Source organism: Pyrgilauda ruficollis, unplaced genomic scaffold (genome assembly GCF_017590135.1).
Source record: "Pyrgilauda ruficollis isolate IOZ18807 unplaced genomic scaffold, ASM1759013v1 scaffold73, whole genome shotgun sequence".
In the NCBI taxonomy this organism is placed as follows: domain Eukaryota; kingdom Metazoa; phylum Chordata; class Aves; order Passeriformes; family Passeridae; genus Pyrgilauda; species Pyrgilauda ruficollis.
The window spans coordinates 3,363,891-3,388,178 of NW_024529155.1; the positions used below are offsets into that span (position 1 = coordinate 3,363,891).

General features: G+C 42.2%; 1 protein-coding gene across 2 annotated transcripts in view; it reads left to right on the plus strand.

Moving 5' to 3' along the window:
* Positions 1 to 24,207, plus strand: part of LOC121363522 (zinc finger CCCH-type antiviral protein 1-like) — a 25,185-nt gene extending 978 nt beyond the window's left edge. Inside the window, exons 2-15 of one of the 2 annotated variants that reach the window (XM_041485922.1) lie at positions 1,891 to 2,023; positions 4,621 to 4,873; positions 4,984 to 5,094; positions 5,474 to 5,542; positions 6,412 to 6,471; positions 7,425 to 7,526; positions 9,989 to 10,112; positions 11,307 to 11,472; positions 12,840 to 12,960; positions 13,534 to 13,630; positions 14,031 to 14,112; positions 18,789 to 18,919; positions 20,793 to 20,944; positions 21,525 to 24,207. In XM_041485922.1, coding sequence (XP_041341856.1) covers positions 1,891 to 2,023; positions 4,621 to 4,873; positions 4,984 to 5,094; positions 5,474 to 5,542; positions 6,412 to 6,471; positions 7,425 to 7,526; positions 9,989 to 10,112; positions 11,307 to 11,472; positions 12,840 to 12,960; positions 13,534 to 13,630; positions 14,031 to 14,112; positions 18,789 to 18,919; positions 20,793 to 20,944; positions 21,525 to 21,880 — 1,957 coding nt within the window. In that variant the 3' untranslated portion in view covers positions 21,881 to 24,207. The remainder of the gene's footprint in view (positions 1 to 1,890; positions 2,024 to 4,620; positions 4,874 to 4,983; positions 5,095 to 5,473; positions 5,543 to 6,411; positions 6,472 to 7,424; positions 7,527 to 9,988; positions 10,113 to 11,306; positions 11,473 to 12,839; positions 12,961 to 13,533; positions 13,631 to 14,030; positions 14,113 to 18,788; positions 18,920 to 20,792; positions 20,945 to 21,524) is intronic. The other variant, XM_041485923.1, reaches the window with a different exon arrangement.
* Positions 24,208 to 24,288: the final 81 nt, after the last annotated feature.

Genomic DNA, 24,288 nt, shown 5'->3' on the forward strand with positions numbered 1-24,288 from the left:
CCCCGCTCATGCCCCCCAAACCCCACAGTCCCCTCGCATCCCACGGCTCCCGCCCTGGTGCTCCGGGAGGAGCGGGCAGGAATGCCCTCGGATCAGCCTCGGGGGATCCTTGCTCCGGAAGAACTCGTGTCCGGCCCCCGCTGTGTCGGTAGAAGCCGACGATTTGGGGTTTTTTTTGTTTCTTTCCTTTTTGTTTGTTTGTTTAAATCTACTCTTCTCCGCACGCGTCACGTTTAAATCTGTTCGTCTCCGCACGCTCAGCCCCCCTGGCATCTGGGGGGAATAGCTTACTCCTATTTCTCAGGAGAAAGCAAAGTGCTGACATGCCCTCTGTTTTCGCTCGAGAGTTACAAAAGTTGAGTTTTTCTGTAAGTCATTGCTTGGCTTATGGCCCTTTCTTTGAGAGGCACTGTTTGATCACCCAGGTGCATCAGTCCCAGTTTCTGGAACAGGGAGGACTCATGGGGATGGACAGGCCTGGCAGCCTCTTCTAACCAAAGGTGGTGCCTGGTCTGAAAAACAGAAGAAGCCAAAGGCGAATGCAGAAGAGCAATCCAGCTTTGCCACAACAATGACTGTATCTACTGATGGAAGGACTTTGTAGTTTAAGCCCCCAAGCCCCAGGTCTGGTGCTGATGCAGTGTTAGGAACATGCATGATCCCACTGGATCCTTCCTCTTCTGCCCCAACAAATGGATCACTGTGCACTAAGATCTGGATAGCCTGGAGGGGAAAAGCCATGTCTCTCTCATCATTAGGATGATAATATTTTCCTATTTTTTGTTACATTATAGACAATACAGTAAGCTCACGTTGGGTTCACTGTTGGAAATGCGGTGATGTGTGCAGACACTCATGATGGATGACTTCGCGTGAATTAAAGTTTGCAATGAGGCGATTCCCTTCATAATGATAAGCCATTCTGTTCTCTCAATAACACTAAGTATTTAAAGTTACTTTGGTATGCATTAAAAATGAATAAACACAGACACACCTTGGACCAGACACACCTTGAGGTAAAACTGTCATGAAGAGAGCTTCAGGAATGAACTAGAGGCTGAAAGAGTAAAGGGATAGACTTGAATCTGGTCAATTAACAGGTACTTTTACTGGTTATGTCTAATCTTAAAGCTGTACCAGATCATGTGTTGAAGAGCAGGACATGAGGAAGCTGCATTTTACTGCATTAAATTAATGCACAGGCTAACTATGTGTGTGTCTCCTCACTGTTACTGATTTGCAGTACCATTTCAAATAGATGTAAAAAATCTGCAATCTCCCTCTCTAATTCATACTCATCAGACTTTTGGCTTTGCAAATGGCAGCACTAACTTCATTAGTGTAGCTTAATTGCTTCCTTAATCAAAACTCATAAGTTAAACTTTGTTACCTTTGTTTTTGATTTTTTAAAAATAAAACTTCACAGCCGCTGAAGATAACAAAATGTGTTGTTTTCAGCTTCACTGTTGCTTTTGTTTTGTGCAGACTCTTGCATGTTTCTTTACTTGCCATCCCTGGGACAGCAGCCTTTTATGTTCACAAAATGAAGGCTGTTGCAACTTTTGGCATTGTTGGTGTACTCCTTTAAAATTAACTTCCCCTCCGGCTGTTTAGGTCATGTGAGTTGGCTCTTCCTGGAGGCAAAGAATGCCTGGGGTGGGGCTGTATTGAAGTTTAAAATGGGGAGGATAGGGTCAGCACACTTCACAGAGGAGTTCTGCTCTTTAGTCCATTCTCTGGCTAATTACAGACACCATCTAAGTGTTCAGAGACTCTCACCAAGCCACCTTTCCCTCATGGCTTTTCCCAAGTTGTACATAATCTGAGGTTCTTCGTTAAATCAGCTTGACTAAAGGAGAAAACATTGATATTTTGTGTATTTTCTTGCAGCTCTTGTAAGTACTCGCATGACATCATGAATGCAGAGAACAAGAAAGTTCTAAAAAAACACGATTTGTCTGGGCTCAGTCAGAATGAGCTGCAAGTGCTGCTTCTCCAAAATGACCCATTCTTCCTCCCTGATGTAAGTTGTACTGATTTCTTAAGAGAAAGTTCTCGCTCATTAGGAATGGGAGAGGGCAAGAGAGAATGTGGAGTTCTGATCTTCATGTCCAGCTGTTAAGATATGAAATGAGATTAGTCAGAATAAAGGAGGAATGGGAATGACAATGTGAAACAACATAAAGCCAGATCTGTGAAAGGGCTGTGTACTTAAAATAATAAAAAAACCATCCCCTGAGCAGTAAAACTGTTCAATAAGTACCCAGAGTACCCATCTGGAGAAGGCTCTGTCATCTGTGATACGTCAGGAGCAGACCTGCCCTCTGATAGCAGGAGGTGGGCAGCAAGGTTACAGCCTGTCTGGTGTGCCAGTTCTGTTATCCAAACAGGGTGGCCATAAAGCTGCTCAAAACAAACAAAGAAAAATGTCAGCAACTTCACCAGAGGTTTACAGAGGGTGAGATAAGCAAGAGAGAGTTGAAAGATCACAATAATTGTACATGTCTATAGGGTAAAAGGCATGACCAAAACCCAGTTTGTTGCTTCTTCTCTATGAGATGAAGACTAGGAAGTGAGTGCCCCTTTCCTTTTCCAGTCCATCTAGGCCTGCACAGGCCTGCACACATTTTGGTGCTTGAGGGTGTAAGAGATGAGAAGAATCTGTGAGAAAATGACCAAATGACTGCAGTCAGTTTTGTATCAAATCTGGCTCTTCCAAAGTGCATGGAGTTTTTGTACACTGACTTTCTACAAAGGAATCTTTGCCCAGTTTGTATGCCACTCATTGATTTTGTTAAATTTGATTGAACATTCCATTCTGGTTCAGGATGTGTGTATGAGGGCAATACTGTGTATGGCTGTTTGAAAGTCAGTCATATCCTCTTCTGGCTACAGCTGCTCCTGGTTAAGAAATTACCAAAGTACTGCCCTTGTCTTTTGCAGGTTATAATCTCCACAGATTTGTTGACACAACAGTTCTATTGTTTCTTTGTACCCTGCTGTGAAAGTGCTAGACTTCGACAAAACAGATTTTTTTTTTTTATTGTGTAGTGTTTTAAAGTGTTTTACTGGCAGACTGAAGGAGCATGGTAGTAAGCAAGGAAAATACTAGTTGTTCCCAGTAGTGAGCAAATAGTAGCAAATGTTCTTGGTTGGTGTTACCCTTAAGTGCTTACTAGAAATCTCTTCAGCCCTCACCCCTGGCAGGCATCATTAATTACTTGTAATTAAGCACTTTAACTCCTATCATGGAGTAAAATAGCAAAACCAAGAGAAAACTGTGATCAGGGCAGGCCATTCATAAACCTGAGAGTTTGGAGGTTGGATGTAAAAGCCAATTTGGCTGTTTCCTGCTTAGAAATGCTGACTGGTTGTGTGTGTGAAGACATGGCGTGTAGGAAGCTCTCAAGAAAGAGGACACTTGGGAATTCTCTGACTTGAACTGGGGTTCAGAGTAAGAAAAACACAACAGCATCACAATATCAGGGTTTTTCACACTTTCCCTCACCTCTCTGGCTCTCTTGTTTTGTTTGTTTGTTTTGTTTTTTGGTTGGTTTTTGTTTCTTGGCAGGTGCAAGGGGACAGTGTGCTTTCTTGATGTAGCTAAATAGTGGATTCCCTATTGTCATGGTTTAAGCCCACATAAGTACCATGCAGCCACTTCATCTCTCCCACCCTGATGGGATGGGGAGGAGAATTGGAAAAGAGGTAAAACTTGTGGGTTGATATAAGGATACTAAAAGAATTGAAATAGAATGAAATATAATAACTGTAATGAGAATGAGAGAGAGAAATTAGTAAAACCCAAGAGATACAAGTAATTCCCAGTACAGTTGCTCCCCACTCACTGACTGATGCCCAACTCATCATCCCTGAGCAGTGGTTGGTGGCTCCTGGGAAGAGGGATTTGGAGGGGACCTGTGAGAGTCCCAGTGTGATATTGGGGCTCTCTGCCAGACAGCTGTATGTTCTCCTCAAAGAAGCTTTCTTATTACAGGCTGCTCTGGGAGCAAAACTGTTGCTGTGGTTCTTAGCGGTCAATATGAAGGAGCTTTTGGTCTGTGATTAGTTGCCTGGTCTGATTCTCTGTGTACCTCTTTTTCAGTGAATAGAGGAATAAGGAAGTGCATTGCTTTTTCCATATATACTCTAATGTCAAAGCATTCTTCTTACCATTTTGTAAGCTTGAATCTTCAATGCAGGATAAGCTTTACAAATAAGAAGTGCAAATTCAGTTTCAGCTCCATGAAATGATAACTCATTTGACACAGTGTGCATGTTTTTATGGAGATATTTGTTCTTTGTTGTTCATTATGCTGTAGGGGTTTTTAAAATGGAATAACTGTCAACCAGTCTGTCTTGCATCCATTTTTGGCACTTCTAAGCTTGTTGGGTTGGCTTTTCTTGGAAACAAAACATGTACAACTTCAAAACTGAAAAGGCATGAGTCAGCTTAAAATACCTGTTCCTCTGTGCAAGAAATCTGTCTAGATTAAAGAAGTCACAGCAAACACATGACTTTTAATCACCATTTTTCTGCTGTTAAAGCTGCATGCCTGTAGGACAAAGAAAAATTCTAATGTGCTTTTCCATTTCTTATTGAATCCTCTCCACTTTTAGGCCTGCCAGTTATACAACAGAAAAGGTAGTCACTGTATGCAGCAAAACAACTGCAACAAGCTCCATGTTTGTCAACACTTTCTCAAGGGGAGATGTAAATTTCCTCGATGCATAATGTCCCATAACCTCTTGGATAACCATGCCTTGAGAGTGTTGGAAACCGGAGGCATTGATGGAAAGACAGCTTCAAACTTCCAGGATATATGTGATTACAAGCATATAGAATTCAACAGGGAACAGAAGAAGGTGTATGGTAAGTTGCAAGAAACAGTGGTCTTAATCATGATTTTGAGTTTGATAGAGGTAGAAACTGTTCTTGCCTTACCTCCCAGCTAAACCCCACCATCCTTTCAATGCTTTCAGCACACAACTACAGAAATGATTATTGGAAAAAGCCAGCATTTACAAGGATAAAAGAACTGAAGACAACTTTGGAAACAGTGCAATGCATGCTGGATGTGCCACCTTCAGGAGGTAATTACCTAGATAATAGTGCCAACTCTTTCCTTGTGGAATCAGCTTTTGTATTTCTCTTCTTGCAATATACAGACATTTTTTCCCTCTCTGCTATTACGCACTTGCAAGAATGGAGTAAGTCATGGCACAGTCATGTGGGAGGGAAAACTGCACTTTTATTGCCTGAAGTACTGCATTCAAAACAGCAATTGAGTGGCTGGCAATAACAGTGACTAGCTAGGGTTTGTACCTGTAATTGCACCTCTGTTGTATCAGCAGTGGAGTGCTAGTGGAAAATCACACGTGGGATGGACATAGTTCTCCACAGAGACTGGGATGTTGCCAGCTAGCTGAGCTTGTGGTCCTGCAGTGCTGCTCATTCAGTTTTCTCACACAGATGCCAGCAGCACTGTGCCTGCCCAGAGCCAAGACCAGTTGCCAAAGGGAGCAGGAGATAAAGTTAAAGGTATGGATTGTTTCTCACCCTCCAGTCTTGAGACCGGTGGTTTTCGTATTCCACGCAGCCTGACAGCTCCCAGTGGTAGCTGAGTGCAGCTTATGTGTGTGCCTTGCTGTGTGCTGAAATCCACGGTGCCAGATGGCCAGCAGAGCAGTGTTGGAAATTCTGCCCAAGCATTGTGCAGCACTCTGTATGTCCTGGACACGTTTTTTCCTTCCTAGCAAGATGACAGATTTGTATCTGTGCATGCAGTAGCCTTCCTTGCCTTCTGTTCATAGGGAATTAACACAGCTTTGTCAGTAGAGGTGTTGTCTTGATATACCTTCCAGAGAGTGAATAGCAACTTGTAAATGGCCTTGATTTCACACAGTCTGACAGCTCCCAGTGGTAGCTGAGTGCAGCTTATGTGTGTGCCTTGCTGTGTTCTGAAATCCATGGTGCCAGATGGCCAGTGAAGCAGTTCTGGAATTTCTGCCCAAGCATTGTGCAGCACTCTGTACTGTCCTGGACATGTTTTTTTCCTTCCTAGGAAAGTGAAAGAATTGTATCTGTGCATGCAGTATTTTTCCCTGCCTACTCTTTCTAGGCAATCAATATGGCTTTGTCAATAGAGGTGTTGTCTTGATATACCTTCCAGAGAGTGAATAGCAACTTGTAAATCTCTTGTTCTTCTGGGCAGAAGGACCTTGGCTTTAGAGCTTGTCAGAGTCCAGTACTCTCTGGACAGGTTCTTTTAGATATTCCACACATGGACAGTGTAATGTTTCATATCAAATCACACGTGGGATGGACATAGTTCTCCACAGAGACTGGGATGTTGCCAGCTAGCTGAGCTTGTGGTCCTGCAGTGCTGCTCATTCAGTTTTCTCACACAGGTCCCAGTAGCACCATGAGCCAAGACCAGTTGCCAAAGGGAGTGGGAAATAAAGATAAAGGTACGGATTGTTTCCACCCTCCAGTCTTGAGACCAGTGGTTTTCATTGGGCCTTGATTTCACACAGCCTGACAGCTCCCAGTGGTAGCTGAGTGCAGCTTATGTGTGTGCCTTGCTGTGTTCTGAAATCCATGGTGAAAAACTGAGGCTGTGATGTATATCACTGTTCGGCAGAAGCTGGGGCATGAGTGTGTTAACAGCATTGTTTTGGTCAAAAATCTAAAACAGCATCATATGGGTTGCTATGAAGAAAATTACATCTTATTCTACCCATGTCCAGTACAGTGACATTTCTGATGTAGTAAAGTGATGCAAAGTCCACTGTAAACAAAATACAGATGCTGACTTTTAAAACATAGCAATTACAGTGCACAGTTTAATCACAATAATAATGGGCTTCCCATTGCAGATCTGTATAATATACTCACTGCCTCAATGTATACTCACTGAGTGTCCCCAGTCCCTGGGGAAATAGAAGCCAGCTCAAGCCAGTTGCCCTTTTCAGAATTCTTTCGTTGGTTGTTTAGGTTCAATACCTCTGCGTGGGGCTGAGCTCTGTGTTCACTACAGCCATGTTGGTCTGGCTGACTCTGAGAGAAACATTTCTACTCCCACTCAGTCTGCTCAGCTGTCATTGACTTTTATGAACCCTCTGGTCCCCTTGGTGTGGGAGACAAAGTCAGCTTCTTTGTAAGAACCATGGTCAGTCACACCCTGTGTTGTTCTGAGCTTCCTGACACTGCCCTTGCCCTTCCTCACTGAGACTCCTTCCAGTGTCAGGGTTTATTGTTCAGTCACAAAGCCCTGACTTCTGTGTTGGGCTGTATGGGAGATAGGTCCTTACTCTGACTATCTTTGCTACTGCAGTCAAATCCTTGTTATTTCTGGGATGAAGTACCAAATGCAGGATCTTTCTCTTAAAGCAAATCTAGACTGTGATGTTTTTTGCTGTAGGTAAAAAGGACAGTTCCTCTGATGAAGCTTCGAAGGACAACAAAAAAGATAACTGTGATGAGATCTGTTTGTTCTATGTCTGGAGGTACTGCAAAAACAAGGGTAAGCTTTATGAGAAGTAATGTTGAAGACTTGTCTGCAGAGGGACTCCTGCTCAATGGCTTGGGCTAGTGGTGACAGTTGTGTCTCCTCAGCAGTTATTTTCTTTCCAAGTCATTAATAAACACTGTCAGAATTACAAACATAACCAGAAAAAAAGCCAAATGGTATACTTAAACCCTTTATCCTCTGGATAATCCAGCCTATTTCAGCCCTTTTGATGGGGGCAGGCTTTGGGTGCGTTTCTGTGGCAAAGCCCTTTGAGTGTGAAGTGTTACCCTTTCTGTTGCTAGAAGATTTAAGTTATGAGTTGACTTTGTGCTGTCATTATTGACAGCTCATAAATGTATGCCACCCTTTATTCCTACTGTATCTATCCTACGTACATCAGATAATAGCCGTCTTCTCCCCCATTAAGTCGTTTAAAAAGTGATCTGAGGTGTTAAAACATCTTTAAAAGCCACAGTAGTTGTACCAGCTAAGCTAAAGATAAATCTAGTCCATTGTCTTTTTGGTAGTGGCCAGAACAAAGGTCTGAGGGAAGAATATAAGTAATTGTATTTGGGAGCTGTCCTGAAGAGTCATTTAACCCCCAGGTTTGGCACTTCCTTTATTGTGAGGAGGTACCATGACATTTTCTTTCCCTGATCTTGTCCAGCCAGTTTCTAAAGGACTGCTACTCCTCTGACCACCTGGTCCTGACAAAAGACCCTGTGTGATGTGAGCAGTGTACCTGGTGAAACTGTGAAGGTCAGGCTCAAAGCAGCCCTACTGTGCCCACCAGATAACTAAACTCAAGTAACTGTTGGCGTGTTAGTGTGCTTTATTGCTACATTGGGCTAGAAAGTTATAAGATGTTTGATCCATACTTGGATGTGGAGTGTCCGTCAGAAGAAAACCCTTCAGTTTTGCACAGAAGTGATCACAGAAGTGATGTTTTAGGAGAGGCTGCTAGCAATTTCCTCAGTGTCTGATAGGAAACCAATCAGTGCTTGGCTTTGGGAACTGCCAACCTGTTAAACCACTGGGAAGCTGTACACGTCTCTGTGAAAAACACATGTTAAAGACAAAAAAACTCGAAAACTTTCTCTTTCCCCTTCCGGCTGGCAAAGAGGTGACATGGCCGGGTGGCCCCTGCCCCAGGTGCCCGCTGGGCCCCCCATGGCTACCAGGCAGAGGCTGCTGAAATGCTAACCACTTCCCCCCAGCACAGTGGAGCACAGCCTCCCGTGGTCACATAAGCATCTGCAGGCCCCAGGCAAAATATTAACTCTTCCAATACTTCAATCCTCCCTCGAATGAGAGAATAAGAGAATAAAACAAACACATAAAGAAACAACATAAGAACATCCAAGTCGATGAAGAAGTCAAGTCCCAAATAAGAAAGATGAAGAAATGCCTTTAGTTTTAGGCTAAAATTATCTTGTAAAACTATAGAAAAGGACTCTTTTCCCCCTTTAACACTTAAAAGTATGAGGAAATGAAAGTGTTCAAATTGTAGATATTGAGCAAAAACCTCCATACTAAAGTAAGCAAGTGTTAAAGTAGCTACAACCCTATAAGAAGTTTGAACAGAAAAAGAGATGAGTGATAAAGATCCTATACTCCAAAGAAAGAAAATATCTCTATTCCTAGAGATAGATAATTTCAGAGATAGATATTAAGAACTTTTGCTTTTAAACAACTCATCTTTAAACCAATACCCCACAAGTTGACGTGGCCCATAAACACAACTAAGAGAAAAACTTACCAAAAATGAGAAAGATTTCATGATTACAAATTTCCCCAAACAGATGCTATTTGTAGAAATTAAGAGCCGTGAGAGAACTATTTTCTTGTTGAGAAGTCTCCATAATATTAAGAAGGACTTCTCTCCCTAAGTAAACTAAAGAAAGACTATTCTAGAAGTAGTAAACTAACTAAAAATGTTAGGTTTTTTCTCTTTACATTATCAATGAGGAAAAAAAAAGTTGTAAAGGGAAGAGAAGTGTCCTAAAAATTGTGTTCTGATTCTTACTACTCTTTCTTTTAGTTACTATTAATAAATTTTTCTTTATACCCTTTTAAAATTTTGAGCTTATTTTACGTTTCTCCTAATTCTCTCTCACAACAAAAAAATAAATCAATACATTCTAGTAAGTGCACTAGTAATTAACCAACACTAAACCCACCACACTAATTAGTACATTAATCAAAAAATCTCAAATTAGTGAACTAAAACCACTACAGGTGTCTTTCAAATAAAATTGGCTCTGTGTATATATATATATATGTTGCTTTTCCTGATAAGACTGCAGAAACACACTCCCCTTCTGTTTTCAGCACTCTGTCTTCATTGCCTATACCAAAGCCCAGGAGAGAAAGCCTCAAAGTATAAAAGATGCTGGTTCTATTTTGGTTTTTTCTTGTCTTACTCTCTGTGTTAATGACTGCAGAATTCTTGACTATGTCTGATTTTGTTGCAGATAAATGCAAATCTGTTCATTACCATTTGCCATATAAATGGGAGATACATGACGGGTTGAACTGGAATGCACTTTCCCTGATGGAGGAAATTGAAAAGGCCTATTGTGACCCAAAGAACAGCAGGTGTAGTAATGCTGGACTCCTTGCTTGGAGTATTGTGATTGAGCCTGTGTAGGAAAACTTGTGTTTTCTTCCTAAAGATGTCTGACTTCTCAGCTTCTGGTTACTGAGCCTCTCAGAAGCTGGGAGGATGTAAAAACAAGAATTTTTCCTGTAGAGAAGCAAAGAAAGAATGATTGCATGAAAATCCCACTCCAGTTTTGTCTTCTAAAAATAACAAAACTGTATCTTGCATGTTAAACTGTACAAAGTAAAAAGCCAGTGTTTAAAATTCTAGTATTTCAGATCACTAACCAGTTTATTTACAGTAATGAAGTTGGGCCTTTTGACAACATTTCAGAGCTGGTCCTTCTGTATAGCTATTTCTTTCCTACTACAGCTAGTATCTATAATAACAATAATAGTAATCTATTACGTACCTAGAGACATTTTATGAAATGTCCTTTGTGTAAGCAGCCCATTTATTTTTTCTTCTTTTTTTATTTCTATTTTAAGAGTGTGTTTTCCTTTTAGCTCCTTTCTGAAAAGTCCCACTCAAAGCGACTTGGATTCATTGGGCACCCCAAGTTTGGCTTCACAAAATGGTATTCTGGTTTTGGCCCATGCCTCTTACAGCACCACCTGATTTTGGTTGGCAGTTTTCTGGAAATCACAAGCAATATTCCCAAGAGGAGGCTGCCATCAAAATCTTCCTGCCTGAGAATTAACTTTTCAAGCCTTGCAGGAGTAAGAGCCCAGGTGGCTCCAGTGATGAATGCAGTTTGCAGAACTCACAGCTGTGGTTGCTGTGATTTATCCTTGGTAACCACGGAAAAAGAACAAAGTTGATAGGCTGCAGGTGATTGCTGGCAAATTCAATCACACACTTTGCACATTCTGCTTATGTACTGAGAAAGACTGTGACCATGCTTAGTTATCACAGAAGTTCCTTTTGCCACACTGTACTTGGAGCCTGACATTGTAAAGCTGGCAGTGCCACATGTGACCGAGGTGGCATTTGGTGTCTCACAGACCAGAGTTCACTTCTGAAGCTTGGAAATGGCTTTCAGAGCTGCCATGTGCTGTGGGAAAGAAATACTCCTATTTCAGATCTAATTGAGTTTGGTTACTTTATATTAAAGAAAACGGCACTAAACTGGGGATGATAGGATAAAATATGCACTGCTAACTACAATAAACCTGAATTTGTCCTTACAGCTTCCCAAGTAAGAACATTAATTTCCAGACAATGACCTGCTCTTCTTCTTTGGTTCGACGCCTCTCTACACCATCATCAGTCACAAAACCCACATTCCTACTGACTACACAATGGATTTGGTACTGGAAGAATAACCAAAACGAGTGGATTGAATATGGAGAACAGGTGAGTTCACATCCTGTGCTTTGAGTCACTTCTGCAGGAATACGTGGAGCCTCTCTGCACCCTTTCCCCTTTTCTCAAAAGGATTAATTGAGTCCTTGTGCTTGAATTTTACAGCGTTGGGTAAGGCAGTGAAACTACATCTGTTCATAACAGATGTGATAAAATGCTGACAGGCTGGAGGAAAGAGAGCTCCCTTTTGGAGTAGTCCATGGCTCCTTCAAAGATTTAAAATACAGACACAGCTCTTAAGATACTTGGGAAGAAGTTGCCTCTTTTCTAAGCAATGCCCTACTTCCTTGGAGATGAAAGGATTGCTCTGCTCTCTCAGATCAAATGCAGTCTTCTTCCATGTATGTCCAAGTCCTCATGAGAACGTAGTCTATCTGAAAAATGCAGGAAAAGAAATATATATAGAATCTCACCTTCCCCCAAGGCAGATGAGTTTATCCCATATGGTTTACAGTGTAGGAGCACAAATGGTAGAAAACAAAGCTGATGCAGGGACTTGGAAAAGTACACAGAGAAAGGTGTTGGATAGAGTGCAGTTTAAAAGACTCAGAGTAACCCCAAAGAGTACTCAACCTCAGGGAGTCACCCAGGTCCAGGAGACATCACAGCTGTCCAGCTGCTCTTTAGCAGGGACAGCTTGCAAGGAGCTCACTCAGGCTTTCCTGGCTGTGGAATGAAGTGGCTGGCTCATAGGTAAATCACAAGCAAAGTAAAATGTAGGAGTGAGACTCCTTACACCTGCAACTTTTTTTTTTGTTCCTTGGCAAATTAGTCTTGGAAGAACCACCTGCTATTCATGCATTAATCACATCCTCAGCATTTGTTTCCAAGCTCATATGCATCAATGCTCTCACCATGTCACCCTGTTCCTTTGTGGGTTTTCAGATAGCAGGTTGGAGCTAGAAAAGTTCTTGGCCTAGGCCTTTTTTTCCTTTGGAGCCTGAACCAAACTAGCTCTGGTTTGGTAAGGAGTTGAGTGTACCCATCACAGCTGGTTGCAGCTCAGCCTTGCCCCCTTCCCTGCTGAGGAACTGGGCAGAGAGTGATAAAACTGGTGGGATGAGATAAAGACTAAAAGATAAAGCAAAAGTATATGCACAAGCAAAGCAAAACAAGGCATTCATTCCCCTCTTCCCTTGGACAGGGAGGTGCTCAGACAGGAATTTAAAATTTCTAATTACATATTTGTGTTTATGTTACAAATATTCAGTACTCAGCCTCAGGCCACCATCTGGATAGATTCCTTGTCATCCTACACTTGGCCTCTTCTTTCCCTCTACCCCAGCCAGTTATCCAGGGTTTAGTCCTGACTGTGATACTTCTCATTCTCTTTATTTCTTTCTTTTCTCCCCACAAAGGAAGAAGGGAACAGCATGTCCTCACCATCTTCTGCTGTTATTGAGAATTTGTATCAAGCAGATCCATGTGCCATTGTACCTTTCCAAGCTGGCCAACATCAGTATGAACTCAATTTTAAAGGTAGTAATTTTAAAGGTTCATCTACAGCTATGCAGTGCTTTATAGACTCTTGCAAAGTCTCCCTGCTTTTAGAGGGTATGAGTTCCTTTCCTGACGCCACCAGTTTCACTTACTGGAAGTGAGGTAGTGGTGGCCCAGAGCAAATTCCTCACAAAAGTAACCTTCTCCCCTTGTTCCTTGACACTCTCCAGACTCACATCTGACCAGAAATATAAACGTTCGTAGTTTCACCTAAAGTCATAGTAAACTTTAAGGAAAGTAAGTAACACTGTGGATGGTAAAAAATACAAGTTAGGCATCTTTGTGCTACTGTAGCAATGTTTAAAGAGTGTTGAGTGGCTTGAGGGAGCAAGCAGGATAGGCACAGGTTCAATCACGGAGTTACAGGAAAGACAGGAAGCTTATACAGCCTTTGTGCTACTCCTCTGCAGGTAGAATTGACAGTGAATGTGCAGCTTTCATTAAAGAATATGCAAAATATGCAGTTTTCATTAAAGAATAACTGATGAGGACAAGATGACCCTTTCTTGTAGACTTACTTGTGACTGTTTTTTTTCCTTTTTTCTCCTCAAGAAATGACTCAGACAAACATCAGTTTTAAAACTCGAAGACAGGTTTGCAGGCGACCAAAATTTGTGTCTTCTGAAGATGTGCAGAAGGTAAAGACAGGGTAAGTGCTCCTTAGTTTGTTTTTTCATATTTTAGAAGTAATCATAAGGCAAAATGGGTCCCAGTGCTGGCAGTAGTTGTACAAAGAACACAGGTGCTGCTGGAGATTGCCTATCCAGGGGACTGAAAACCAGAAGCTGTATCACAAACTGCGGTCTTGGTGCCTGGGATACATGTTACTCCAGCCACAGCTGTTACTTAAAAAAACAAGTGCAAGAGGCTGTGATGGTTGAGTGGCAGCATGCAGAGCCCAGCCTACAGACTGAGGCTATTTCCCAGTTTCTTTGTGGTTTGTTTTGTTCATTTTTAAATAGAGGAATTGTCCAAAGGGGATGCTCCAAATCTGAATGTTTGGAGCAGTACTAGAATTAATAACGCTTCATTTTCTGTCTGTTTGCAAGCAGCCAAAGGGATTCTTCTATTCCAAATCAGACCTGTCCTAGTCACTGGGATGCATCTGCACTGCCTGACTTTGGATACAAGGTATCTTTTTTGTTTCTGCCCCTTCTTGTAATTCTGATGGAAAGGCACAGTTCAGAGCTTAACTGAATCAACTGTAACTGTGTGGATGCTAAAAAGGGACAGGAGTAATTTCTTGGGTGGGTGTGCTGAAGGTCTTGATGATCTCCCAAGGGCTCATAAAACAGGTGCCAAATTGCCTTGAACTTCAACTGCATTTTAGGCATTTATCTACGTACCAAAAACTCCCCAAACCAAAAACTCAAAAACTCCAAACAACAAACCCAAAACTCACCAAGTTCAACACAGGAAGAGTAAATTTGGATTGGAGATCCAGGAAAGGAAATCTCTGTATCCTCCAGTACTGTCACATGCATCATGGATCTGAGCACAGACCTTGGCCTCAGGAAATGGCAGAAATAAAGATCTACAACCATAAAATAAATAAAAAAAAAAAACCATTGCAGTGATGTCTTCCACAAAACAAACCCAACCCCTGTCAGCCCAAAGTCTGTGTTGTTATTTGGTCTACCAAGACCAAAATATGTGTGTGTTTTTTAGATTTCTAGGTCCTGCAGTCCTTCTGGAAGAGCAGCACAGTTTGTGGAAGTACTGCAGGACTCTAGAAAAAAAGGCTTTTTCATGTTACATGGGCCCTTTGTGTAGTGCTTTTGACCCTGCTTGAGGAGCAGTCTGAGGTTTTCCTTGTTGACTGTGTCACAGAATCTTGTGTGATGCTGACCAGGTTGTGTTGGCACAGATACCCTGGGGGCTGAGGAACACCAGTGTGTGGCTGTGTGTCAGTGTCGTGGGTGGAGTAAAGCACTTCACTTACAAGAGAGGAGTGCTATGTTGATATAAAATCACCATTTGATAAAATTTGATAGTGAAGGAGACAGTGGTTTTACAAGATTTGATAGCAAAGGACACTTGATTATTTACTGCTTAGACAGGGTCAGACAAAACTGCTAGAGAGTCCCTCCTGTTGAGTCATGACTTCCATAAAGAAAAGATGAAATAATAATGAGAGTGTGTGGGAATCTGGCAGGCAGCCCATTTGAAGATTTGCCTGTGATATTTGGAGCCCAGTGGAAGTAACACAGGAATATGGTATTCCCTTGGCTTATCAGCATCTTAACTAACAAGCATAAAATTTTCCAAAGAATGCCAGAAAGACAGGTAGCTCTGTTCTCTTCAGGTCTATTGAGCTGTGTGTACTTAATTGCTTCCCGTACTTGCTCTGAAAACTTGTCTGAATTTTAGCTGAGTGCATTTGTTGGGGTGTTTCTGGAGTCACTGGGGTGAATGTGGGAAGCTTTGGAACACACATAATATCTTTTGGTTGTACATGTGGGGATGTGTGAGTAGAAGGAGCTCAGTTTGCTTGCTCAGTTGGCACCTAAGAAAATATCTCTTTAACTTGTGAGTGCCTTTCACAGGAAAGGAAAAGTGACAGTGCCTGTTGGCATTAAAAGTGAAAGCCTGGGCTAGATTAAATATTTCTGTGGGACCCTAAGCTTGTTTTTTTTGCAGTAGGTAATATTGGGAGTGGCTGGGATTCTGCATGCTTGTGGTGACCATTGTAAGAGCTGACAGCTACAACTCAATGAACTGCCTTCTCTTCAGACACTGACAAATAATCCTGGCAGAATCTGCTGTGCTGGAAGTGATCCATTTTTAAAAGGAACCTGTGAGATAGGCAGAAAGTCATCTTGGCTTAAAATGCGATGCTGTGTTTTGGTAACATTGCTTATTTTTTGAGTATTGCCATGTCTTAATCTGTAAGTCATTGAGAACAGTTCTGTAAGACAAGTGTATAAAATGCACAATGGAAATTGGTAACACTGATTGGAAAGTTGGTGTGAATTTCTCCTGTCTTTGTTTTCACAAAGTGGAATTAGTCATTTTTAAATGCTTTAAAGGAAAAAAAAAAAAAAAAAAAGAATTTATTGTATCCTGAAACTTCTTGCTGGGTTTAAAATAGTCTCTTTAATGTACAGCTGAGAAAAGTGTGCACTGGATGTGTGGTTTCCTGTCAGTTTTTGTGTGGTTGATGTGCTGCTGAATCCTGGCCACAGGCAGGCCAAGGATTGCTGCACTGTACCAGGCACAGGATGCAATGTGAAGAGTGTGTGTGCGTTTTATATATGTCAGTTCTGGTGGGGTCACTGCCACCAGCACCAGCCCTGCTCCTTCCAACACCCCCGTGAAGCAGAGCTCAGGGTGTGAGTCACAGAGTACTACTCTTGTGCAGTCATACACTGGTGGGAATAGCTGCCAGAGCAGTGATTCCTTCTCTGCCTTGGGAACTCTGCTCCTTGATAACAGGGTAGCAAATGCTCACACTCAGTGGGATTTCCTTTTCAGGCCTGAAGGTGAAAAATGCTGAAGAAGTTGTGTAGTTATGCCATATCAGCCTTCAACAGCAGTGTGATGCTGTGATCCTTTATTAGCACTAGAAGCATCCTTGGGGAAATAAGGACAAATGCAGAAGTTCTCATGGAAAGGAGAACAGCTTTGTTGTCAGGAGGTCATCATATGATAAAATAATGGAAGTACCTTTCTTACAGGTTTAAGCCATGTGTAAGATGGCTGACTCTCTGTTTTACCTAGAAAGGTTTCAGTTCCTCAGGAGGAGATCATGGAATCATAGAATAGGCTGAGTTGGAAGGGACCCACTGGGATCATCGAGTCCAACACCTGCACAGGACACCCCAAGAATCACACCATGAGCCTGAAGGATGCAGCAGAGCAAAAGTACATTTGTAGTTTAAGTGGAAATTGTTCATGTATAAATAAATTTGCAGATGACACACCTGAAGGACAGGGCCATCCAAAGGGATGTGGACAAACTCAAGAGGTGGCCCATGGGAATCCCATGAAGTTCAACAAGTACCGGTGCTGCACCTGGGCCAGGACAACCCTTGGGGTCAATTCAGGCTGGGGATAAGCAGATGGAGCAGCCCTGGGAGAAGGACTTGGGGGTGCTGGTGGTTAGAGCTGGACATGCCCTGCCCCTGAACCCCCCTTGTGCTGAGCTGATAATTTACAAGGGCCTGGAGTGACAAGACAAGGAAGGATGGCTTCAGATTGATAGAGAGTAAGTTTAGACTGGGTATTAGGAAGAAATTCTTCCCTGTGAGGCTGGTGAGGCCCTGGCACAGGGTGCCCAGAGAACGTGGCTGTGCCACCCCTGGAGGTGCTCAAGGCCAGCTTGAATGGGGCTTGGAGCAATCTGGGATAGTGGAAGATGTCCCTGCCCATGGCAGGGGGATGGCATTGGATGGGGTTTAAGGTCCCTTCCAACCCAACCAATCTGTGATTCTAAATAAATATATGAAATACAGTGACATGATCTTCATCCTGTAGGTGATGGTGAGCAACTTGGGCTGTGGTGCCACAGACTGCAGACAATCAATACTTGCACATCCTGATTGTTTCATGTGCTGTGCTGTAAAGCTTTGGAAAATGCTTCTGTATTGAGACATGGGAAATTTCACTCAATTTTTTTAAAGGCTTTTAAATAAATTCAAAGAAATAGTTCATTCTTGTGCAGCTGACTTTATTCTTAATCTTTAGAACACTTCCCTGTGAGCGATCTCCTCATTAGTAAGTGCTTAAATGTACCTGTGAAACACAAGTTCTATCCTACTTTATTTTCTTTCTAAGCTCAGCCTTCTAAAACAGGGAGTTTTTGGCTGGTAGGGTAAGATGTTAGTTTCCTTGTTACCTTTTAGGATAGCCACAGCTTTCCTGCTTGAAACACTCTGGAACGTGGGCAGTTGGGATCTCACTTTGTAATCTTAAATTCCTGCTTGGCTTAAGTTGTGGTGAAATGGAAAGTATTACCACATGACACCAGCCTGCCAGCATCACACTTTTGCAGTTTATGGAGATAAATGTTGATTCTAGAAGGTAAAAGACATGAATTACTTTGGAGAAAAAAATGGAAAATTCATGCATGACATAAACAAGCAGAAGAGCCCGAGTAATGTTTTAATTATGTTTTGCATTAAATTCTCTTTGGGAAAAATGAGCATTTCTTAATGGATTTTTAAACACAAAATGTATGGATAAATAAATAAGAGGATAATGGCTAAATAAACTCTGTTTCCTTTGGGAAAGGAGATGTATTTTTTTAAGCAGATATTCGGTGTCACATTTGTTTAGAAATGTAGGGGTTTTGTTGAAGTCCGTATTTAAGTAATGCTTTCTATGTTCTAACTTTGAAAAGGTAAGGCACTACAATGCCAGGAGGGTATTTATGTTTTGTTTGTTTAATCTTTAATAGCTGAAGCTCCCATAAATGTCTAATTACAAATTATACTGTTATCTAAGATCTTTTTTTCTTAATCAGCTTTAGATATAAAACTGACACTCTCTGGAATAATCTGTCAAATTTTTTTTTCCAATTTCTGTTCCATTGAGATTTAAAGTTGCAGGTGTCAACTCCTGGAGATGATAAACCTTTCGACATCTTTCCTGAAGAGAGGTGAGGTGTCCTTGCAAAGCTGGAGTGACAGACTGATTTACTTGGTGGTATTTGGTTATTTACATAGTCATGATCTGAAGCATTTAATTACCCTTCAAAGCATAGTTTGGGGACCCTTCTGAAAGTGTATCTGCTGGAATTAGGCTTCCGTGTGTTCCAAACTCACTGCAGCCTCATGCCTTTTTTTGCTTTGGTTTGTATTTTATAGGCGGTGGTGATCAGCAGCACAACCTCTGAATACAATGAAATAAAGCAGCTGTTTCATCAGACTATGAAAAATTACAGCATCCTTAAAATACAGAGGATTCAGAATCCATCCCTCTGGAAGGTGTTTCAGTGGTTAGTACTTGTTTCCCTATCCTTATGAGGAGGCAGTCTCCAAGAACAGGTTGTCATGTATGTGCTTTCTAGGAAAGAAAGGAGGTTGCCACCTGTGCCTTAACGTGACTGGTATTTTGTTATTAGCAATTTCAGGGGTGAGATTGGTGTCTGAGGCATTCCACAGAATGCCATGCTCTGTGGGGAGGTTCCCTTTGCATGGCTTCTTGGAAGAGGGGGAGAGGAGCATGGAGAGAAAGACACACATGATGCAGAACTGGGCTGAGGATACCTACAGGGATGTGGAACAGTGATTGTCTCAGGGATGGAGCAATAGCTGCCTGCTGCACACGTGCTCTGTCTGTTACAAATCTTTATCCTTTAGAGTATATGAAATGCTAAAAAGAGTAAAGGCTGCTTGGGCCTTTTTGTTCCAGTCACATTTATTTAAGGTGCTTTTGCTGAACAAAGTCAGTATTCACTGAGAAAGAATCCTTGTGTTTTAACTTGATGATCTCTGAGTTCCAGAGGTCCTGTCTGGTTTTCAACATCTGCATCAGTGATACTGAACACTGGGTACTTAGGCCAAGCTGGATACCAGCAGATTAGAGCTGGGGTTCAACCGTGTTCAGGCTACTTTGATGTCGGATTAAGCTGTTGCTTAGAACAGTTGTCTAGTTTAAAACATGAGTAAGCATTCAAGGACTGTATGGAATGGTAATGGAGTAGAAAAATACTGCTCAAATAAATGCTTTCACCTGCAAAATGATGGAACCTAGAAAGTTATCAGCTACTAATTCATAAAACCTTTTTATCTAGCAAAACATAAGAGACTTCAAAACATGTAATACTGCATATTTTTTATCCTCCTCCAATGAAGTAATTAAGCTAAGCAGGCAGAGTTTAACATTGCCAAGTCCAGAGGATGATGGAGTAATTTGGGTTGGAAAAGACCTTAAAGCTCATCCAATCTGCCATGAACAGGGACATCTTCCACTATGCCAGGTTGCTCCAAGCCCTGTCCAACCTGCCCTGGAACACTTTGAGGGATGGGGCAGCCACAGCTTCTCTGGGCACCCTGTGCCAGGGCCTCACCACCCTCGCAGTAAGTTCTCAGTGAACAAGTATTCAGTCCATTGCTCTTAACTTTCCATTTACTAATTTACAAGTTGGAAGGATTCTCCCTTCCCCCCGGCTTAATTTGTGGCTGATGACTCTCTGGAGAATATTACTGCCTTGTCCACTTCAGCAGCTTCTGAAAAACTGAGAGGTGTCTGGATGCTGTGGAATAATGATGGGAAATATGAGTTGAGCCTTTTGTTGTGATTTCTGTTTTGACCCTGTTCATAGATCAGTCTGTGACCCTGGACTCAACCAGCGGGGTGAGCAGTGGGCAAAGCAGGCTGGGTTTGTGTCCTGGCCCCATCTCCCCAGCAGCACTGACCTCTCAGGGGCAGGAGCTGGGGCTGTGGCACAGAGCACAAGCTGCCTCCAGCTTTGAGCCACTGTGGAAGCACAGAGCCCCTGAGGTTACTGGTGCCTCCACTCCACTGAGAGCTTGAGTGGGAAGGGACTTTACAGCACAACCAGTAGGGCCCTACAGAGGAGCAACAGGTTGGCACAGTGGTGACTGGAATAGTGCCAAATGCCTAAATTCCCCGAGTAAAGCCAGAATTATCTAGAATTGCTGAGCAGTGGTGTCAGTACTGTGCTCATCTCGTACTTGGTCATCATGCTGCTAGTGTGTCTCATCTTCTGAGAGGTGAGAGCAGGCTGGAAACCTCATCCAGCTGACATTTTCATGGATGTTACACAGTTGTTCGAATTGTTTTAAAAAACACTTTTTTCCCTTTTCTTCCATTGCTCACATTCTCCTCCCCTTAATTTTTGTCAGGCAAAAAGAGAAGATGAAAAGGGAAAATGGAGGAAAGGAAGTTCAGGAAAAACGCCTGTTCCATGGAACTGATGTCACCTCCATGGAAACGATCTGCAGTCAGAACTTTGACTGGAGAATTTGTGGAAGCAATGGAACTAACTATGGGAAGGGTATGTAGAAAGTGAGATGTCTGCTGAGACTCCCCTGCTAGTGGAGCAGTCAGAGGTTCTGAAGTATTTAACTACAGAAGGACAAAAAAGATAAGAATTGATATTATGATCCTTCTGAAGAGGGCCAGGATTTGCTTTGGGTTGGGGTTAAGTCTTCTCACAAGGTGTCAAAAGTATTAGTGATTTGGGATTTACTGTAGGTGGCATTTTCTGATGTCTGAAGTCGTAATTTGAACTTACACATCAGTTTGTATGGCAGGGAGCAGAGGGGCATGTATGCCGTCAGTGTGATCATGGAAGGTCCTCATGTTTTCTTGTCTGTCCCTCTCATCTCAACACACAGTCCTGTAGTGTGCTTATTGGTATAGCTTAAAAAATTACTCCTGAAATAGCAAATAGTGAATGGAAATTATATAGTGCAGTCCCCTCTCTTGCAAAAATTTTGGTGGTATTCTGTAAACTGGGTAAGAGAAGTCCCTGAAAGTTGAGTCAGATACCTCCTAAAAACCCAGAGGATGCTCAGGTTTTGCTGTCACTGTATAGATTCTCCTCACAAGCACGTTTCCATTTCGTTTTCTAGGAAGTTACTTTTCTAGAGATGCTCGCTATTCCCATGCCTACTGTCAGGCTACGCTGCAGGATCACTTCATGTTCGTGGCTCGTGTTCTGGTTGGAGACTACGTTAAAGGCAACCCTGCCTATGTCCGGCCCCCAATGAAGTGTGCTGACAAGCTGTGGTTATATGACAGCTGTGTAGATGATGAGTTAAATCCTTCTGTTTTTGTTGTCTTTGAAAAACACCAGATTTACCCAGAGTACATAATAGAGTATAAAGAGGAGAGAATAAGAGAGCAGATAGTGGTGGGAATAAGAGAGCAGAAAGAGACAGGAATAAGAGTGTCTAGAGAGGAGGGGAAAAAATGTGTTATATCTTAGAGAAACGTGGCAGTTTGTGTCCCTCATCTTGTTTTTTGGATTGCAGGTGTTCTACTACTTGATGACTTCTTTCTTTTTAATGCAGTTCTTCAGAATGTTAATACAATTTTTGCATTGAGGAGGGCTGGCAAAGTGGATGTTGCATTTGTTGTGACTGCCTTATCTTCTTCTCTTCCTCTCTTAAATGAAGAACAGACATTTTGATAACTATAGCAGAAAAATGAGAATTGTGGGATGGGAAATTGAATGTTATGACTGTGGGCAGATAATTGCAAATGCATTGTCTAAAAAAAATAGAGAGGACTTCTCTTCGCAAACAGTTAAAAGAAAAATTAACAGTACATTAGTTTTAAAGGAAGCTTTCAGGTTTTTAGTAGCCAGAGATTCTTTTCAGTGCAGAATTAATCTGTTCTTGATCCTCTCATCTATCATTATTATAAACAACTCAGTGTAGGTAATAATGACTTGACTTTGCTTTCAAAGCACTGCTTTTTAATGCTGGTACATGTTTTGAGTTAAAATGATAAACAAAAAAAGAAAAAGCATATTTTAAATCCGTGTTGTTAGTTCTCGAGAATTTTCATCTGTACAATGGCAGATGGATCAGAAAGCTGTTGGATCAGATTCTTTGTGGAAATGAGCAGCAACTTGCTGTAACCTATACAAAAGCAAAGCTCAACTGAAACTGTGAAAGCCACCACATGTGAGTAAGCAGATACCAAAATTTGATGGTTTGGCTGCAACTAATGGCCATAACGACACAAAGGCTGTGTCCCAATGAGCCAGGCTTTCCAGTGGATATGGCCACGTAGCACAATAGGACAGGAGAAAATTCTTAAGGATCATAGAGATGTTCTGTCCTGCTTGTGCAATAATTTTCGTTTTTCGAGAGTAGAATGGGACCAGAAGAGACCAGTTAGGTTCTCTTGAGGCCAGTGGTAGAACTGCTGTCCTGAGGCACCATCCGCATGTTCTACTGCCCACTTGTGTGGGGTAGGGTGCTGACAAGTGGGGATCCTCTTTTTGTTTTGGGGGTGATCCTGGGCAAGAAACCTCTGCAATTTCTACTGGATGTTAGCAGGGAGTCTGTAAGTGGATCAAACTGAAAGCCCTCTGTACAAATTGCCATATTCAGGCAGTTTAGCTGTTAAGAGGGAAACTGGGAGTGAAGACAGAGGAGCAGTGATTTTTACCTTCAGATAAGTTTTACAGAAACACCAATAGCCTCTAAGATTTTTGCATCTATGATAGAAATCTGTCAACTCCTCAAAGATATCAAGTTCTTCCCAAGAGGAACAGAAAAAATAAATCCAGAAAATCTTACTAAAATGACCTAGAACTAAGTAAAAACATGCAGAAAAAATTTTAACATTTTTAAGATCTCTCTTTCTCTTGTTTGCCTGTAGAATTCCTGAATTACTGAGCTTGCTGCATTTGCAAATAAAACCTGCTTTCAGGCACTTTCAGTGTGCAGTTTGTCTTTACATAAACATGGCAAGACTAAATATGCTGAGTGAACCAGCCCCTGCCTGCATTGCCTGTCTTCCTTTGGTGTTTCTACACCAGGGAACTGCACACGTGGACTGCCATTGTAGGGTAGGTGTTCAGCTAATTACTAAGGAGAGAATATTTCTGTAAATTAACTTCCTAACTAGGAGATGTTTAATATTAAAGTGGTGGGGTAGTTTGGTTAGATTTCACATAATTAAACAGCTGCTCTGAGCAGTTAATGAAGTCCTAAGAAAAGGTGAAAGAATTAAGTGAGGTAGTGGCAGAATTGCTGGTTTTAAATCTCAAAGTAGTGAGATACTGAGAGGTTCTAAGGAAGTACCTCTTTAATAGGCAGATGAGTAACTTTTAAAGAATCTGAATCAGGCACCTGTAGAAACCCCCACGCCTGGCAGGCACAAGGCAGGCCTGTCTGGGGAGAGTGCCAGTGAGATGCTGACAGCTTAGGATCAGTCCAGATCACCACACACAGAGAGTAAGAACACAGCAGTACAGGAACTGCAGAGCTGTTCCAGGGTCCAACCCACCCTGCAGCAGGGATGCAGCTCCCTGGTGCACAAGGCTCTGGCTTTTCCATCACAGGGCTGGATTGGGGGTGGGAGCTGCACTCTGGATAACTGAGCTGAAGGGGAGGAAAGCTGGAAAAGGCATAATCTGAATGCAGGAAGATGAGAAAGAAACAACTGTTCTTCCATCTCGTGGCACCTCAGCCTCTTCCTAAGTGGCACCAAGGAAAACCCCTGGGAGGCTGTGCCACGCTTGGGCTGGGACCTGTGTGAGCACAGATACTGCTGCTGGATGCTGCTGGCCACTGCAACGGAAACAAAGTGGGTGCACACTGCTACACATCTATGAAATTAGGCTGAATAACACATTTAAAAGCTTCACACATGCAAAGA